General features: G+C 43.3%; 2 protein-coding genes across 2 annotated transcripts in view; one reads left to right on the forward strand and one right to left on the reverse strand.

Annotated features, from left to right (window-relative positions):
• The window catches only part of LOC109468548 (deleted in lung and esophageal cancer protein 1-like), a 32,603-nt gene extending 31,215 nt beyond the window's left edge, over window positions 1–1,388 (reverse strand). The window contains exons 1-3 of the mRNA XM_019766789.1: window positions 1,268–1,388; window positions 709–782; window positions 104–244 (exon numbers count right to left, since the gene is read on the reverse strand). Of these exons, the coding sequence (XP_019622348.1) occupies window positions 104–244; window positions 709–780 (213 nt within the window). The 5' untranslated portion in view covers window positions 781–782; window positions 1,268–1,388. The remainder of the gene's footprint in view (window positions 1–103; window positions 245–708; window positions 783–1,267) is intronic.
• Window positions 1,389–1,567: 179 nt separating this feature from the next.
• The window catches only part of LOC109468911 (histone-lysine N-methyltransferase SETD1B-A-like), a 33,479-nt gene continuing 15,699 nt past the window's right edge, over window positions 1,568–19,347 (forward strand). The window contains 20 exon segments of the mRNA XM_019767292.1: window positions 1,568–1,906; window positions 2,212–2,309; window positions 2,907–2,980; window positions 3,936–4,057; window positions 4,416–4,496; window positions 4,839–5,010; window positions 5,601–5,701; window positions 5,950–6,040; window positions 7,152–7,275; window positions 7,672–7,846; window positions 8,275–8,418; window positions 9,174–9,237; window positions 11,685–11,857; window positions 14,373–14,474; window positions 15,041–15,211; window positions 15,969–16,068; window positions 16,486–16,640; window positions 17,071–17,206; window positions 17,639–18,582; window positions 19,102–19,347. The exon segment at window positions 19,102–19,347 is cut by the window's right edge and continues 4 nt beyond it. Coding sequence (XP_019622851.1) covers window positions 1,667–1,906; window positions 2,212–2,309; window positions 2,907–2,980; window positions 3,936–4,057; window positions 4,416–4,496; window positions 4,839–5,010; window positions 5,601–5,701; window positions 5,950–6,040; window positions 7,152–7,275; window positions 7,672–7,846; window positions 8,275–8,418; window positions 9,174–9,237; window positions 11,685–11,857; window positions 14,373–14,474; window positions 15,041–15,211; window positions 15,969–16,068; window positions 16,486–16,640; window positions 17,071–17,206; window positions 17,639–18,582; window positions 19,102–19,347 — 3,513 coding nt within the window. The 5' untranslated portion in view covers window positions 1,568–1,666.

Below are 19,347 nucleotides of genomic sequence, written 5' to 3' on the forward strand. Positions count from 1 at the left end.
TTGCCATGCTTATCTCTCTATTTGGCCGATTTCTACTCTTTCCAGCCGCCTCCCCAAGACTGGTAAAGGCTTAGAAACTTAATATAGACACAAAACAGCTCACCTTCCTGAGATCTTCCACGTATCTCTCGTGGTAAACATCGTCTCCATGACGACTCGTGTTGAGGTACTTCACGGTGTCGGGTGTCACGACGTCGCGGGTGAACAGCTCGCGGAAAGTGCTCGCCAACACGTGGGAAATGTCCTGGTACATGTACAAGACACGACCGGCACTCAATGATTACTTTAATAACCTTCAGTCAGCTAAGGTATACGTAGTGGCCATTTGGTCCAAATTTGTATTACTTAATACTAGTGCATGGTTGGGCTATTAAAGCAGACAGCAGCCATATTACATTTATTATAAACAGTTCTCTATAATACAACTTCAATCACGCTGCCAAGGTTTTTGGTGACTTAGAACTAGCTTACCACCCACTGATTTTACAAATAGGACAATTGTCTTCAGAGATAGTCTACTTGGCCACCACATACAATATATTTCTTGTTAATTAATAGTAAGTGATCACAAATTGTTTGGGCCCTTTGTCAGCCATTTGTAGCTGTGAAAGTATTGTACACAAAAAATTGGAAAAGGAGTATAATTTGAAAACCAAAAATTAACACTGGTACAGTACAGCTACAGGTACAGGAACAGGTGTGTCTTACCTGAGATCTACCTGAGGACGGCCTCTGCAGGTACATGGGCGGCTCCGTCCCAGGTGTCTGTACCAGCGACATGGCTGTGCATGGGGAACACAGGTGTGCTTATTACAGGTGTAACACAGGTGTACTAGTACATACTACAGGTGTACTTACCACAGGTGTACTAGTACAAACTACATGAGTACCACAGGTGTACTTAATACAGGTGTGCTTACTACATGTGTACTTACTACAGGTGTACCACAGGTGTACTAGTACATACTACAGGACGAACGAACAACAACACATACTACAGGTGTCCTTAGTACAGGTGTACTTATATCTTACTACAGGTGTAACACATAGTACTAGTACAAAGTCTGTACAGTGATCGTAATACGATGATATTTTCACTGGATGAATAACATCGGTCAGCGGTTTAGGTGGACCGGGCAGGGCAGCTAAGTCCGAATACCCCTATAACAAACTATTTTGCAGCATTTGAGACCAAACTACGCAAAATTAATCGTTCAAAAGTCAGTGACAAAAATTAAGATAGACATCATAAAGCGAAACAGCATACCTGTGTGGAGTATTTCGATCTCTGAGGCGAAAAAATCAACTGAAAGTCTTCATGCCAGTTTTTCAACTGAATCGGTGGAAGCCATCTTTGTTTTTGGTTGCCAATGGAATCCAACTGTCTCGCACCAGCGTTTTTCAAACAGGACCCAAAGTAAAACACGGCCCAGTCACTAAAAAGGAGATAATCACATAAAAGAATTCTGTAATTTTATCTTTTATCTGTAATTTGTATAAAATGCTGTTGAAATAGAACTATAATTGGGGACGAAATAAGAAATAGAAAAGAAACCATTACACAGAAACTATGGTGGGAGACTACAGTTGACCTTTGACCCATAGCCCACACGTGTGAATGTACCAACACATTTCCGTATTTTCCGTCGTGTTTTAATCGGCAAAAATGCTCCGAAGGGCCGCGCGGAGGAAGGACAAGACGTCTCAGACGACGAGACAAGACACCCAAGACGCGGAAGAAAACAAAGAGAGCCCCCAGAAGGTTCTAAGAACGCCACAAGACAAGAAGGCGTGGAAAGCAGCTCGGAAGGCTGAAGAAGAGGCCGCCTTGGAGGAGCTGGTCTTGGGAAGACGGACGGAGGAACCGGTGGACAGACTTAAAGACGCGGAGGAAGAGTCTGAGGAGGTAAGAACATTTAGAGTATCACTAGAACTATTCTGTGGGTTTGGAGGTCACTATGGATGTGGTGGGGTTGGGGGGGGGTACAAATTATTATGATTGCATTCATTATTCAGAAGAAGCTATTATTTACAAGAAGACCTGACATAGACTCAGAAAACAGCAAAGTTTATAACGGGGCAAAAGCAACAACAACCCATAAGCCTACTTTTTGTAATAAGGAGGAGTTATTCAAGTACACTGTATTGGTAACAGCTGTGACATGTAGAAACATTTAATAATTGTAATTTTGCTCCTGATCTCCCCTGTAGGGTTCTGATCATGATGATGACCTTGACAGTCTGGGGGTCATGGAGACTAGGGAAGCTGCATGGGTGGACGATGATGATGATGATGACAGCAGAACAAGGTATAATATACATTATATATATTGGCAATGGCAGCCAAACAACTAACAAACAATATGGGACAGTTTCTTCTAGGATTGAAATGCCATGCAATGGACCTATACCATTATTACGTCACAGTTTGTTTACTGCAATGAATGCCGGTCAATCAACATTTATATTGTACAGGGGTGCGTAGCGCGGTGTGTGTTTGTGTAGCGTTAGCCTAATATAAGGTCTTTATACAGTACTACTTTCGTCTAATGTCACAACTAAATCACCCATTACGGCATGTAATGCTGGGTCAACACAACTAGACGCAGCAAAAATCAAACGTACCTGACTTTGAAAACTTTGAAATGATCTTTATTCTTTAACTGACCGTTCTAGAATGTTCTTTAGAACAGGTAAACAAACTGTGACGTAATAATGGTATAGGTCCATTGATCTTACACATGCCATGTCTTAATTGTTTAAAAATACTACATGTGCACATCTTTACACATATCTAAGTGGAACAAAATCAAATGTTTATCAAACTGGTCTGTGCCAAAACTAAACAAAACTGTCCGTGGCAATGATGATAACTTGACCTTGACCTAGTGTCTCTCATGTTTCAGGGTTGAGAAGACGTCAGACGTTCCGTCCTGGGCACAAACGTCACGCGGAAGAAAACGGCAGCACCAGTCCGATGGTACTAGTTTTAGCATGTTTTTATGTCAGTTTGTCAGTGTACGTTGTAACCAGATTTTCTTGGTCCCTAAGTGATCTTGGATAGGTTTCACTGTATACATCTACTCTCATGGGTAAAACAAACTTTATTCCAACACACAACTTATAGAGATCACGTTGTGAATTGATTGGTCATTAATTATCCAGATGAAGGCGACAGTGGTCTCTGAAAAAATTTGATCTCTGTACTATAATTTGTGTGTTGCACTAAAGTTCAACATTTTACAATGATTACTACCAACACAGATGAACTTTCATGATTATCTACTCTCATAGTTTCTCCCTACTACCTGGACACTCCTCCAGATGACAGTGATGAGGAGTTATTATTGATAGCACACAGGTCTGCCAGCTGTAGTATCTGTACCATTGTTTATTTATTTGTTGTTGTTGTTGTTGCACAGATGACAGTGATGAGGAGTTGTTATTGATAGCACACAGGTCTGCCAGCTGTAGTATCTGTACCATTTTTTATTTATTTATTTATTTGTTGTTGTTGTTGTTGCACAGATTACAGTGATGAGGAGTTGTTATTGATAGCACACAGGTCTGGCTGTAGTATCTGTACCATTGTTTATTTATTTATTTGTTGTTGTTGTTGTTGCACAGATGACAGTGATGAGGAGTTATTATTGATAGCACACAGGTCTGCCAGCTGTAGTATCTGTACCATTTTTTATTTATTTATTTATTTGTTGTTGTTGTTGTTGCACAGATGACAGTGATGAGGAGTTGTTATTGATAGCACACAGGTCTGCCAGCTGTAGTATCTGTACCATTTTTTATTTATTTATTTATTTGTTGTTGTTGTTGTTGCACAGATGACAGTGATGAGGAGTTGTTATTGATAACACACAGGTCTGCCGGCTGTAGTATCTGTACCATTGTTTATTTATTTATTTGTTGTTGTTGTACAGATGACAGTGATGAGGAGTTATTACAGCACACAGGAGACCTGCTGGCAGAGTCCACAGCTCTGCCCCGGGGGAACATCAACATCAAACGCTGCAGCGACGTCAACAAGACTTATCCACACCAGGTGAGACTGAGAACATTGAACACTGCAAAAAATTTGACTGCATAATAATCAATTATGTGTATTTTCCTTTCATGTGTAGTTCAACTTGGTTAGCAGCACTGCCTCTGGACCAAGAGGTTGGGAGTTCGAATCCTGGCTGTTTTTGCCTCAGTCATGCATGCTACTGGAAAGGGTTGCAGTCCTTGGTCCACTATTCTTTGTACTTGTTGAAAAGAGCTAGGGGAATTTCCCTGGTACAATGAACCTGTAAATATACTATAGTATAGCGTCTGTCTTCTCTGTCCCGACCAGTGGAAGAGAGAGTAGCTTTTTACTGAGCAACACTGCTTCAAGATCACTTTCCCTTTTCCTTCCCCAGGGCCCGGTAAGGAGAGTGGAGTTCCACCCTTCAGCACAGGTGTGTCTGACAGCAGCTCAGGACGTGCTCGCCCTCTTCCAGGTACAACAGGCAGATATCAATTAGTCAAACTGCTAATCAGTATGTCAATTAAGTGAATCTGCTGATTATAGGTAGTTTTCCAACTGAATGTATACAGTAAAAAAACAGTTCTTTTTCGTATCTGCTTCCTAACTGCTTCTTTATCTGACTCATCAAAAGCACCTAAAAACTGCAATACAGAAATTGTCACTGACACACACACACACACACACAGCACTGATCATCATTGTGTCTGTCCTGGATTTTGCCCTCTCCTTGTCTTACATGTAAGTGTTGTTCATTGTAGGAAGCCCTTGGCTCAACATTAATTAACATGTGTGCATGTACTCCACTGTCCCCCAGGTAGATGGCAGGAACAACCCAAAGATCCAGACGCTACACCTGGAGAAGTTCCCCATCAGGTCGGCTCACTTCACCACCTGTGGGAGGGAGGTGGTTCTCACCTCGACTGTTCGGTGGTTCTATGTGTACGACATGATTGCTGGCAAGGTCAGCAAGATACCCAAAATCAGAGGTGGGTGGAATTCTTGTTGTATCCAGAACTGTGCCTTATCCAGAACCCTGCTCAGGCACGGTTTTGGATACTCCACGTGTACCCAGACCCGTGTGCTCAGGCAAGGTTCAGAATATTCAGAACCATGCTTTATCCAGAACTCTGCTCAGTCAGGCACAGCTCTGTGTACTCCATATGCGTATCCAGAACTGTGCCTGGCGCAATTCTTGGATAGGTCTATTGGGACTATCTAGAACAGTGCCTGATCCTAACCCTAACCCATTCAGGCATAGAGCTATAAAGGCACGGTTCTGGATAGTTCTCAACAGTTGAACCAATAATTTCCTGCAAGGCTCAGAATACAGGGCCCAAAATACTGGGTGCACCCAAAACTGAAGCTGTGCACCTAATTTTTTTCTGTGGATGCACCAGTGCACCTAAACATTTTTGTAGGTTTACGTATGTTTCATATTCTTGACATCTGAGTGTCAGAAAAAAAATGAAATATTTGTTAACGTGTGTAGATGACAGCACCATAATAAGAATGTTAAATTTGAGTCCAGAACCTGTCTGTGTGGATGTTTATTTGTTTGTTTATTTGTTTATTGTAGGTGTAGATGACACGAGTCTGCCCCGTTTCGAGGTGTCTCCAGACGGGAGATTTCTGCTGTTTCTGGGGAAGAACGGCTTCCTGCATCTGCTGTCTGCTAAGGTAATTATAAGGCTGGACCAGAGGTCTGTCACCATGGTAACTGGTGCTGTAGCAGACACCCTGTGGTGTTGGGTTACATCATGTAGCAAGTTGAGGACAGAGATGGAGGGCCGACTCTGTATGAATGTGAATATAAATGTGTTTGAGTAAGAATAATTAACAGTTTGTTGACCTAGACTGTCTGGCGGTAAACATTGTGCAGTTGCTTTGCAAATCGATTCTTGCTAAATGTTCTTGTTTTTCTGTAGACAAAGGAATGTGTGAGCAGTCTTAAGATGAACAGCGATGTCTCAGCGGCGACCTTCTCCAAGGACGGTCGACACCTGTACTCAGTAGGAGGTGAGGTGGCTTCCTTAAGATCACGTATCGTCTTGAAACTAATTCCTATTTCCTCAGACGATGCTGCTCGGCTTTGTTCTCAAGATCAAGGTCCACTGCTGGCAAGTCCATTAAGTCTGATATCTGAATTTCAAACCCTTTGAAAGGTTACTTCAAGGATTTTCAGAAGCAAAGTTTCATTGAGTAAATCGGGTGAATATAAGTCCCTTCATTTTAAGCAAATTAGATCTGGAAATTCAGTTGGATTGTTACATGAACGTGTAGTATGTAACATCACACTGCCTGGGTTTATGCAAGTTAATATTAACAGTGTTCGAAATACCTGCCTGCAGTCTGCAATCTGCAGATAGATTTTCAAGATTGCAGAAGAAAAAATTATACAATCTGCACATTTGCAGAAGGAAAAATAGGCTCCAGATTCATTAGTTTTCAATTTAGCAAACTAAAACTCCCAGGCCCCAGGGACAGACTGTTCTGAAACAACAGGAACTTCTTCACTAATTTGCATCATCCTTGTCTTGACTTGTCTAACTTTTGTTTCCTTTTGGACTTCCAAAAAATTGTCTTCACTAATTTGCATATCAATCCATAGTTTATGCTTACAAACCTGAAATTCTCCTGCAGTCCAGTAATGCTACTGTACAGATTTACAAAGCTATATATGATGTAAAAAAGGAATTATTGGTTTGAGAAGGTTGTAGTATGGAGGCTTGTGTATTTGCAGAAAGGTTGTAATATGGAGGCTTGTGTATTTGCAGAAAGTATTTCCAATTTGCAGAACAAAATTTTGACTCTTCTGCAATATTGCAGAGTACTGAAAAAAAGTATTTCGACCACTGATTAATATTGTTTATTGTTTCAAAGGCCTCCATTAGTGACAGTACATGATGTCACTGCTCTTCCTGGAGTCTTAAGTTGTAACATATAGTACATAACATACACAAATATGATACAACATGAAAAATTATGACATACACATTACATCAAATTTGAGTACACAATATATATATATATATATATATATATATATATATATATATACATTCTCTAATTTACTACCAGTATAAGTGTATAACCCTAGTTTTGTCCGTTTGTACTTTCTGTCCCCCAGATGAAGGTGAGGTGTATGTGTGGGATGTGGGGACCAGGGACTGCATCCACAAGTTTATAGATGACGGCTGCACACATGCCACCACCATCGCTCTGTCTCATAACAACAAGTATCTGGCTACAGGGTTAGTACCTTATTGTATCCAGAACCGTGCCTACCGGTATCTAGTTCTATGCCTGAATGGGTTAGGATCATCAGGCATGGTTATGGATAGTCTCTATTGTATCCAGAACTGTGCCTGTCTAGTTCTATGCCTGAATGGGTTAGGGATAGAATCAGACACGGTTCTTGATATTTTCCGTGTATCCAAGAACATACATTTTCCCAAGGTCCTGGATACCTGTGGACTATCCAGAACTGTACCTGAAGTTCTGTGATGTCATGTTAGCAGTGGATTGCTCATTTCTAGACAGAAACTGCAGTTGAACAGTCAATAGTTGAAACCTGTTTAAGAATGACTTCTATCAAGTTGACAAGATGAACTTTCAAGCTAACAAATAAATGACTGTGTGTTCCCCAGGTCCCAGAGTGGCGTTGTGAACATCTACGACACACAGACCACGCTAGCTAGCTCCTACCCAAAGCCGCTCAAGGCCCTTCTGAACCTGACAACACCGGTCACTCAGACGTGCTTCAACCACAGCGGAGAGGTCCTGGCCATGTGCAGCAGGGAGGTGTTCAAGGCAGCCAGGCTGGTGAGTTGAGTTAGGCAAGAAGTTAGGAACTGTTAAAATGAAACTGAGAAGAAATTGTTTAAAGTTAAAACTTTTGTTCCAACACAAAGGTAAAATGCACTAGATCTTTCCACTCTGGTCTGAGAAGAAATTGTTAAAACCACTTCCAGATTTCAAGGCATCTCTGCACATTATGGTGCACACTGCACAATGAAGTTTCCTAGTACTAGAAAGAACATGCTGTACTCAATCGAATGGTACATGACACGAATTGCATACACAACGTTCTGTCTCTTAAGTCGGTTTCTTGGTACATGATTGTAGTTCAAATTTTCTAGTACATGTAACGTTACTTCCCTTAATTTCATATTATGACTAGCATTTTATCTTTGCCCTTAAACTGATAAGTTTACTCTGAATCCTGACTTTTCCTTCCTTGTGACCTTCAGGTGCACCTGCCGACCTTGAGTGTGTTCTCTAACTTCCCGGAGGCAGACAGTACGGTGAAGCGTGTGCAGTGTCTGGACTTCTCCCCGCACAGCGGCTACCTGGCCATGGGGAACAACCAGGGCAGGGCTCTACTCTACAGGTGGGTAGCAAGTAGCCTCCACCAGGCCTTCCTACGGGGGTACGGGTCCTAGCGTACACCAGGCCTTCCTACGGGGGTACGGATCCTAGCGTACACTAGGCCTTCCTACGGGGGTACGGATCCTAGCGTACACTAGGCCTTCCTACGGGGGTACGGATCCTAGCCTCCACCAGGCCTTCCTATGGGGGTACGGATCCTAACCTCCGCCAGGCCTTCCTACGGGGGTACGGGTCCTAGCCTCCACCAGGCCTTCCTATGGGGGTACGGATCCTAACCTCCACCAGGCCTTCCTATGGGGGTACGGATCCTAACCTCCGCCAGGCCTTCCTACGGGGGTACGGATCTAGCCTCCACCAGGCCTTCCTACGGGGGTACAGATCCTAGCCTCCACCAGGCCTTCCTACGGGGGTACGGATCCTAGCCTCCACCAGGCCTTCCTACGGGGGTGCGGATCCTAGAATTTGGTAAAAAAAGGGAAATAGTTGGCCAGGAGAGTCAGTCCACAAGAGGGCAAATGAACTCTACACTGGCTAAACTCCCCTAGTCAATTATTCTCCCTATTGGCTAAATTTTATTTACTTTTTGAACCCACAGTTATTCTCAGACTGGTGGAGACTCTGTAGCAAGGGAGAGGGGGGCGTTCAGTTTTGCAAACTTTGAATTTGAACCCCCAAATCTACTAACAACTACAGATACAAGAAATTGGTTTTATTCATGCAACAGTGTTTACTTTTTTTTTCAAATTTTCTGCCTTTCTAGGATCAAACATTACAAGGACTTTTGATAGAACCTGTGCCAAGGTCATCTAGTCATCATGATCAAGGTCATCAGCAACCTGCCGGACTTACAAACCACCTGCGGCTCAACACGATTGGACAACTGAAGTCACCTGACCAGGATTATTATCATATGGGCAAGCTGTGATTTTTCCAAGAGGAAAAAATGAAATATAAATATGTCTCATTTGAGTTTTAGCTGCATCAAATGACATTCTTCTACTGAAGGATTGATCAATATGACTCAATAGGCTTTGCCTATATGTATTTTTATTACGTTATGAGTTATGTATCAATTATTTCCTACACTAAGAGAGACCTTTGTTGCACAACTGTAAATAAGATGTGGATTTCTGTTACAAGTCTTCAGCTTGTATTTATCAGTCATTACTTTTGTCAGTAGTTAATTATGATTGAAAAAAATCAAACAGGAATTTACCGTGTAAGTACATTGTACTTTATTTTATTGCAAACCAGTCTACTATATTAACGTTAATACAATGTACATCTGTGCTTCTTACATATATAAAGTAAGTCTTCCAATGGCAATAAAATTTTATATATGGAACTACATGTACAATGTAGGTGTGTGACATACATGTAAGGTACATGTAAGTTAGATGCACAAAGGTAGGTGTAACAGGTGATTCAGTGTAATACATTGTATATAAACTGGATGCTGCCTTGTCTTGAATTGGTGTGTTATGCAGAAGGGTGGTTATACCTTAACTCCAAGCAGATGTATCAGTGGCCAGGCTGTATCCAGCAGCCATACTAGCCTCCGAAGCAGGCTTATAGAACTTGGGGGTCTTCGGCTGTTTTCTGATTAGCCTCCGTAGCAGGCTTATAGAACTGGGGTTTGGTGGTCTTCTGCTGTTTTCTGATTAGCCCAGTTCTAGAAACGGGGGTAATTCAACCAGGCCGGCTATGCTGTCTATATGCAATCAGAAAATAGCAAATAAAAGATCCTGAAGACCCCCAGTTTTTGGCATGCTATGGAGGCTACAGCCAGTGTAGTATCAAATGGATACAGCCTGGCCAATTTGATAGTAGTCTTTTGCAGCCACTGATACATCTGCTTGGAGATTTTAGGTTATACCAGCTGTACTGATCTAGAGTTGCTGTCAACACAGATACAGTCATACATGTAGATATATGGGTATTCAGAATACCCCGTAGGTATAATTTAGATAATTTTAAATAAAACTCAGACAACAGAGATAGAAAAGTTCTTTATTCAGATTTTCTTCTTACAAAAAATTTTCCTCAGGATGGATCCAAAACAGTCCTTACGTTCCAAACTATGATTCTTTTCTATAATTTGTGTCAACAAATAGAGCTTTCAAGGTCACTCAGGCCATGGAGGTAAAAAGACCTCCATGCTCAGGCACATCAAAGCAGCCAGAAATTATGTCTATGTTTTTCATGGGAAAAAGACTACAAAATCCTAGCTTGACAACAAACTACGGCGTTAAAATTGTGCAGGAAGCATCACACAACATTACTTTATCGATTAAGCAAGAAGTTGGTTTCGGAAACGTTTTAGAAAACTGTCCAACGTTAGAAGAACCGAGACGCATACTTTCTACCGTCACTACTATCTTAGATGATGAATGTGTTGGTGTGCCGCAGTCTATTTTGTAACGGCGATTCTGATTGGCCAGCGGTCGAAATGGCGGCATGTCCGCTTTGGGGTAGTTTTGTCGAGACTATCTTCTTTTTGATGCCCTTTTCTCGAGTTCTTCACACTTTTATCGTATTTCTGACACAAACACACTACATGTGTACTGTTTTAAGCGTCATTTGCGAACAAAGTAGAGGCATAATCGTGCCCCGATCAACAATTTTTGCGATAGGCCTGCGCTTTAGCGCCACCAATCACAGACCGCCTTGTAATCCACTGCAGGTATTGTATTAGGTTGCAAATGAAGGGAACTATTGGTAGCCATACTTACGAATCAAGTCCCAAACACTATATTTTCAAAACGAAGCTTTAATTTTACTGATTATTGCTTTAAAATTAATCAATATCAATATTGTTTAAAACAAAGTAAGTTTATTTGTATATTTATCATCTAAAGATAGATTATAGGGCGTTTACATGTAACGCGAATCTACAGTCGAACAGCGTGCTATGCTTACTCCCGGCGGTCTCGCGGTCCTGGGTATTTGTTTGCAATGGCAGAGGAAAGGACCGACGGGCTGTTACGAGTTTCGCACATAATTTTGCGTCCAGGCTCTTGTGCCACGAGGCTAATCTCTCAGTCGATGGTCGCACTGTGATCGCCCAGAGGCCCGGAGTCTGCCGATAGTCCAAAACGATGGATAGCGCAGTTCACTCGTCCCGAAAACCGGAATCAAGCAATAGTGGGTTGGATTCATGTGTTCGGAGTTGTGTGTGTGTGTGTGTGTGTGTGCACCCCCCTCCCTCTCTAGTTTCGATCTCTTGCTCGCAAATTTCGCCCCTGACGGTTTTTTTGGTGTTTTTCCGCAGGTCTAAACGGGATACCGGATCGCCGAGGCGGCCACGGGGAGAGAAAAGGCGGCCATGCGGGGCACCACGGCCACTGGCGCGCCTACAAACTACTGGTGGACCCGGCACTGCAGAAGGGGGGGCACCAGCAGAAACTCGACAAAGTTTACCGCTACGATGGGGTGGTGCAGGGGGTACGTATGGGGGGCTCCGTGGGTACGTATGGGGGGCTCCGTGTCGGTTTGCAGAAGGTGTTGATAAGGCCTTAAGGAAAAAAAATGTTATGTTTCCTGACCGACCCTAGAAAAACCTGCCGACCCTAGACTTTTTTGATGGACCCCTGCAAGGGACATAAATTTTCAAGCTGATCAACCTTTTGATCTGACACCTCAGCGATGAAACATTGTACAATTGGTTTTCTAACATTGACGTTGAAAATATGAGTGTCTTCATGCAAGCAAGTTTTGCTTCGTTAAACTGTATTGTATAAGTTGGATCACTAGAGATCACCAAGATAATCCCTACCTACCGACCTTAATTTTTTCGGGACTGAAACAAGAAACACAACATTTTTTTTTCTAGGCCTAACCACCTAGCAAAGTGACACAGTGTTCAGTAACATGTCATCTCTATCTGAAGACTTCTTCGAGAAGTCTTCAAGTTATACCAAGTTTGGCAGAAGACTTTCAAACACGTTGGTCCCAAAACTCCCACAAGAGTACCTAAAAAGCAGCTTAACTATAAAAACACCTGTGGAGACATTTTTATCATAACATGCAGGAATCCAACATTTCAGCAACACAAAACTTTAGAAGGTTTTCAGATTAATCTGCCCCTCCCAACTTCTACTTCGCACCTATTTACCAGCTTCAGCTTCACACCTATATACTATAGCATTTCCCATATAGCACATGCCACTAACCAGGCTTCAGTGCCCTGTAAATGCTGACAAAGCTCAACGTGCTTACTAGCTGTATACCCACATTCTTGACCAACATTTTCTAGAATACTACAGTCTGCATCGAGAGTACAACATGTGAACCTATAGTCGCAATGAGGATATAACAGTTAGTGCCTCCCTTCCCACAGAAGGTATCTGGGTATCAAAGAGTAGTCTCGATACCAAAGGAAATTTTCACTAAGCTCAACATGCCCACTTTAGCACATTCCTGACCAAATCCGGATCCAACAATATCTAGAATACCAAAACCTGCACCTAGAGTATATATGTGGAGCTAGAGTCACAATGAGGATATTCCATGATTGAGAACCTCCTTTCTCAAAGTTGGTATTACTTAGATAATCTCGATACCAAAGAAAATTTTCACAAAGCTCTGGCCACACCTCTGAGGCTCTGATTGGTGAAGCATCAGTTCAGAATTCTTTTCGTAAAAACAAGGATCATGCTTATGCAGCATTTCTAAGAAGGGCCTTTGATTAACTGCACCAGTGCACCAATTCCCATCAACTACTTTCAAGTGCATTTACAGGGATAAAGAGAGCCAGGTTTGAAAACAGAAGATTATTGGCTTATAAATGAAGTTGCCTGGCAACATGAAACACTGAAAATGTTCAGGCCTCTAGAACTGCAAAACCCATGAACCAAAGTTAGAAAAGCTCAATATGCAGGGAAAATATAGGATAGTATGCCCAAAGTATATACCTTCGATTACCTGCCAACAACAATCAAAGATGCTATCATGAAAGTTCTACTGTCTAAGACTAAAGTGTACTGAGGAAGACCAGAGTGACTGGTTGAAAGCTCTAGGTGAGAGAACTTTTTGTGTTGGACCAAAAGTTTTAACTTTGAATAACAATCAAAGAATGAAGTGTAGTGCAATTTTCACCCCAAGTAAGCCCCTTTTGGCCCATCTGATTATGAAGTAGCGAACACTGTAGCAACCTCTAGTCATCTGTAAACAATTAGATTTGTAACGTAATCAGCAACTCGTTATGGAAGGTCGTTTGCGGCTCCAACTTGAAGTTGTGCCTCTGTTAAGTATTGACTTTAGCCAACATTTTAAAAGGAAGGATTTAAACTGTTACGCACGACAAAGTTCTGTAAGCGTAGGAGCTTTTAGACCGCATCCGCTATCTTTCTTCAGCTAATGACAAACATTGTTTTGGTGTCTGGTTACAGCACACTGATTTTTTTTCTTGTTTCTCAGGATTTTTGAGTAAAAATTGAGCAGCAAAAAAAAAGTACTTTATAAACTAGGAGGAAAACTTGATTCACTCACTGACTCTCTGAAACTTTGTGTACCAAGGTACACTGGTACACTGGTACAGACTTAACCCTCAGACTTTGTTGTCTTGGTGATTTTCCAGTTAAGCAGTATTTTGGCCCAAGAAGCAACAAGTTAGAATTACTAGTAATGTGGCCTTAGAAACCATGGAGAAACAATCAGAAGAACAACTGTTCACTAACTGGCTGTATCATGGTGCTACCAGTATCAGTTACACTCAATAAGGAAAATATAAACTGTTACTTGTACTTTAATTTAAACTTTTCTCCAACTCAATTCAACAGGTATGAAAATACTAGGAGAAAACTGTATACATGTACTAGCTAAATTTGAACATTTTGGGAGGGGTGCTAACTTGCTAAGACTTGCTTCCTTGCTTGGGGAGAGCCCTGATTATGAATGTGTGTACAGGTTTTTCTCTGTGTTTAGACAATAATTTTATGACTTTGTTCCCCCCCCCCAGAAACCCGACCTTTACCCTCCCATCCACGTCCGAGACCCGCGCCGCCTGTCGCGACTGTGGCGCCGGAACGAGCCGGCCGATCTGCCGGTACCCAAGTTCAAGGTCTGTATCTATGCCTGTGTACATGTAGCTGATATTAGCGCCCTTCTGCATAACACATCTAACCTTTGCACATCTAACTGTAGAGCTATTTAGGTGATGCCCCAAGTGTGCTTGGTGGCAACAAGTTCCACGTACACTCTACCATAGTTTTAGGGAAAAACTAAGTTTTTGAACCCCTCAATCCTTACCTGATGACTCTGGTAGTACTTGAAGGCATGACTGTTTGAAAGTGTTTCTTGTTTTTTTCTGAGCTGGTATTAGGTAGCACTTGCACTTAATAGTTGGTGTCTCCACCAGTTTATTAGTTATTTATTGGTTTATTTGTATCATCAACAGTATAACTGGCAGCCACGACGAACAAGGCTGAATTTCAATGCTTGTTTACAATAACATAAATAATTCATAGTAGATCATTAATAAGTTAGAATCATGTCTACAATGACAAATTAAAGACTTCAGCTCAATGAATTTAAATATTTACAATAATACTTTGTATAACTGATGATTATCAACATTGAAGTCGTGTGGTACATCATGCATAGTCTTGACATTTTCCCTCCCCTCAGGTTGATGAGTTCTACGTAGGTTCCCCGCCGCGTCGACAGATCACCTTCTCTAACCTGAACGACAACATCAACACGGGCTTCCTGCAGGACATGTGCAGGAAGTTTGGAACTGTGGAGGAGATGAAGATCTACCACCACCCAAAAACCCGCAAACATCTCGGACTCGCCAAGGTTGGTTTGTTTCGCATAACCGGTAAACAGCCTTTAGGTGTAACACACCAGTTTTGTACATGTTTAAAGTTAAAACTTTTGGTCCAACACAAAAAATTCTCTCCCTTAGAGCTTTCGACCAGTCACTTTGGTCTTCCTCAGTATACTGACCCAGTGAGGCTTGTCACATGGCTGACCAGAGTGACTGGTCGAAAGCTCTAGGTGAGAGAATTTTCTGTGTTGGACCAAAAGTTTTAACTTTAAACATGTAACTACCAACACAGGTGAACTTTCATGATAACACCAGCATGTACATGTACAAGCTGTGTAAGACCAGACTGTAAGGTTTGAACCACTCACACCAGGAAGGTCCCCTACTCTTTTCGATAAGTGTGGTGGGTTCTTTAACGTACACGGGGTGTGGCTCTCCCAAACACGGGATCTCCATAATTTTAATGTCCTATCCGAGGGATGTCCCTAACCGAAGCTAAGTACATTGTACTCTTGCACCTTGCCGCACTACTTGATATCAAAATAGCCCTGTATCGTCCCTGTTTAAGACTGATTAATACGAACAAATGACATGTTGTTTTAATTTAACTGCTAAATCAACTAATGTTTAGCTATTTTATTATTTCATTGTTAACACTTTGTAATATTTTATGTTATCTGTTGAAGTGAGTTTTGTGTTAGTTCATGTTTGTAAGTGAAACGTATTTCAGCATATCGGCTGCAAAGTTTTTACAGAATAAACCATTCATTCTTTCCTTCATTCCAGGTTGTCTTCGCCACCACCACGGCTGCCAAGGACGCCTCCAACAAACTCCACAGAACCTCCGTCATGGGGAACATCATCAGTGTGCAGATAGACTCCAAGGGTGGGTTGGAGATGCCTGCAAACTACAGTACAGAATAGATCATACAATTCTATTTACTAAACAATAAAGGCTAACATAAAGGCTCACAGCATGTGGAAATGAGTGAGTGAGTGTGTGTGTTTGTGTGAGTGAGTGAGTGATATTACAATCAGATGGGGCTTTTGGTATCTTTTCTTGAAACAGATAAGACAGAGTTGAGTTCACTGAGATCCACAATTGGAGTTGCTATTACTAGTATTAGATAGAGTCTTGGAACTTCGTATATTTGCACTGTGAGGGTTGTCAAATCTAAAGACACATTCATGTCTGCTGTACATAATTGCAGAGCTGGAAATACCACCTGCATGTGCAGATTCAAGTAAAATTAGGGCTGTGTAGGGGATAAGATAATGATTGACAGCTGTGTTTCCTCTCCAGGTAAGATCCGTGAGCAGTTGTACGACAGTATCGTGCACAACAAGCCGGCCCAGGACCCCCCGCAGCTCAACAAGTCCGACCCGCGCCGACTGTCTATGGACGAGAGACCCCACGCCTTCCTGCCGCCACAGCGAAACCTTCCCATCATGCCTGAGGTGAGTTACTTATCCTCAGACTTACTTATCCTCATCGTCCCTTGCGAGATGTAAGGCCAATCATTGACATTTTCCTTCTATCTGAGTCTAGCCTTGGACACCTTCTCTACTGATCTCCAGGACAGTCCCATAGACACCAGGTCATCCGACACAGTTCTTCTGCATTGGTTTTGAGTCTGCCTCTTTTTCTTTTCCAAACAGGTCTCCAGTTTGAGGCAGTTTTAGATATTCTTGAGTCATCTATCTAATACATGGCCAATGACATTTCTGTCTTCTGTTAGTGATTATTGTCTGCTGGATAGTCTTCTACAACCAGTTTTGTTATTCTGCATGGTCAATAAACTGCCTTACTGAAAAGCAAACTTACAGATAGGAGAGTTTGTTTGTTTGTTTGTTTGTTAGTGAGACAACCATGTATGTTTCCGTGCAGGCCCACCACAGACCAGAAGGCCCGCTCCCTCCTGCCCCCCTCCCCCCTGCCAGGCACGAAGTGGTTCCTCCCGTGTACCCACCTGTGCCCCAGCCTGAGGTCCACCCGGCAGGTGTTCCTACAGGTGTGCCACCAGGTGAGAAAAACTTAACGTCTGTTAATAAAATTGTTATTTCGATGGTGTCATATTTTCTCATCATGATGGAAGGATTTTTTTACAGGCTTGGACAAGTTTTCAAAATCCACTTGCCCTAGTACAAGGTCTTTTCCATTTGCCCGAACCAACTTTTTACTTGCCCGAAATATACATTTTTACTACCAGCAAGGAAATTATCTGATTTTGGACTTTGTAATTTTGGATTCTTTATTTATGGAAATAATGTGGTTTGACTTGCTCCAAACACTGTAGCGGCTATATTATGCTTTATCACACCATATCCACTGAGAAAGGGCGGGCCATTAACGCTATTATCATATCCTATCAAAACTTACACAGTAAAGAGTGACACATTCCTGTATTTCACATACAAACTTTTTTTACTGAGAACTAAACCCATCCCCACCACAGGTGTGTACCAGCCTCCCCGGCAGGAGGCTCCCAAGGGGGGTTACTACAGCGACCCCCGGCGGAGACTCTCCTCCGAGACGGGCGGCGGCCCGCCGTTCGTTCCTTACGAGAACGTCCCCCACAACTCTTACGTCGGCCGCCCCCCTCCCGCCGGCCCCATGGACGACCAGGGCTACTACAGCAACACCCCCTCCAGCTACTCCTCCTCAGGACAGCAGGGAGGCGGGTACCATGGCAACAGTTACCATAGCAACACGCCCGGACTGTCGGAGAGCACGCCCAGCTACGTGCCGACGCCGTCCAGCTTCCACAGTGCCGGACAGACGCCGCAGAGCTACCCAGGTGGCACCGGCACGCAACCGCCCTCGAACTATCCAGTCCACACGCCAGGTAGTTACTACACCGGGACGCCAAATGTCGGTTTCCATGGAAACACGCCGCAGTATTCCGGCGGGAACACGACCGTTGCTGCGGCAACGACCACGGCGAATGCGAGCGTTGCTACGGCAACCCTGCAGCAGGAGGACCCGGCGCAGAACGGAGCGTCGGAGAAAACTTCGGCGGGGGACCCGAAGGGCAGCCTGAGTCTGGACTCGCGCATCGAACTCCTGCTGAAGCAACAGAGAACGTTTCCCGCGCTCGGCGGCGCGGTCTCGCCCGCGTACAGCGAGGACGATAAACAGGCTGCCGGCGGCGGCGGGGGGTTAGACCGCTCCCCCACGCCGCCCCCCCTGGAGTCCTTCACCCCCCCGCACGACTCCTCCCCCCGCCCCCCTCCCCAGAACTCCACCCCCTCCGGATCCTCCCTCCAGCTGCTGAAGGCTGAGGATCTGCTGGAGGAGATATCCCCAGGGTCGCTGGCAGACAGTGATGAGGACAGGAACAGGGAGAGGGACAACAGGGAGGAGGAGACGGGTACCATGGTGACAGACAGGAACGCTGAGGTTTGTTATGTACTTAATATTGTATTATGATACGTGATAGTCAAGTCAAAGTTTATTACACAATGAATGATTGTAACACTTGCAATGTAAGATTACTAGTTGGTATCAGTCTATCAAGATTCTACATATGAGTTCAACGGGTATCATGTCCGACAAAATATGTTATTGTTTCTTGTTTGTATTTTTAGTGGTTTAATGTATGTTTGTTTCTATGTTTCCATACATGGTTTAATGAATTAAGATGGAAGTCTTGAAATCATTTGAGCATTTTATAAATAAACCCAAGGCAAAGAACACTTGTTACCTTCAGTTTGGAATGACATTGAAAATTCCCCTAGGTGCCCACTGCCCACTGCACAAATTGCTTAGTGCCTGTTTTTCTAATCCAAGTGCCCACTGCTCAAATTGCTTAGTGCCTGTTTTTCTAATCCAGGTGCCCACTGCAAGAATTGCTTAGTGCCTGTTTTTCTAATCCAGGTGCCCACAGCACAGATTGATCAGTGCCTGTTTCTCCCCCAGGTGCCCACCCCAGTCATGGATGAGGAGAAGGGGGAGGGTGACATGGACATTTCCTCTGGAAACGATTCAGACGATGACGACAAAATGTCCCTGTCCCCCCTCAGCAGCCCCGAGCAGTCCAAACTGGTTGTGAACCCACCCCCCGCTCCCTTCCACCCCCCCAACGTACCCCCTCCCAACTTCCCACCCCCTAACCTACCTCCCCCCATGCTCCCCAACCCCAGCGTACCTCCCCCTAACATCCCC

This window comes from Branchiostoma belcheri, unplaced genomic scaffold (genome assembly GCF_001625305.1).
Source record: "Branchiostoma belcheri isolate BF01 breed outbred unplaced genomic scaffold, Haploidv18h27 scaffold2, whole genome shotgun sequence".
In the NCBI taxonomy this organism is placed as follows: Eukaryota; Metazoa; Chordata; class Leptocardii; order Amphioxiformes; family Branchiostomatidae; genus Branchiostoma; species Branchiostoma belcheri.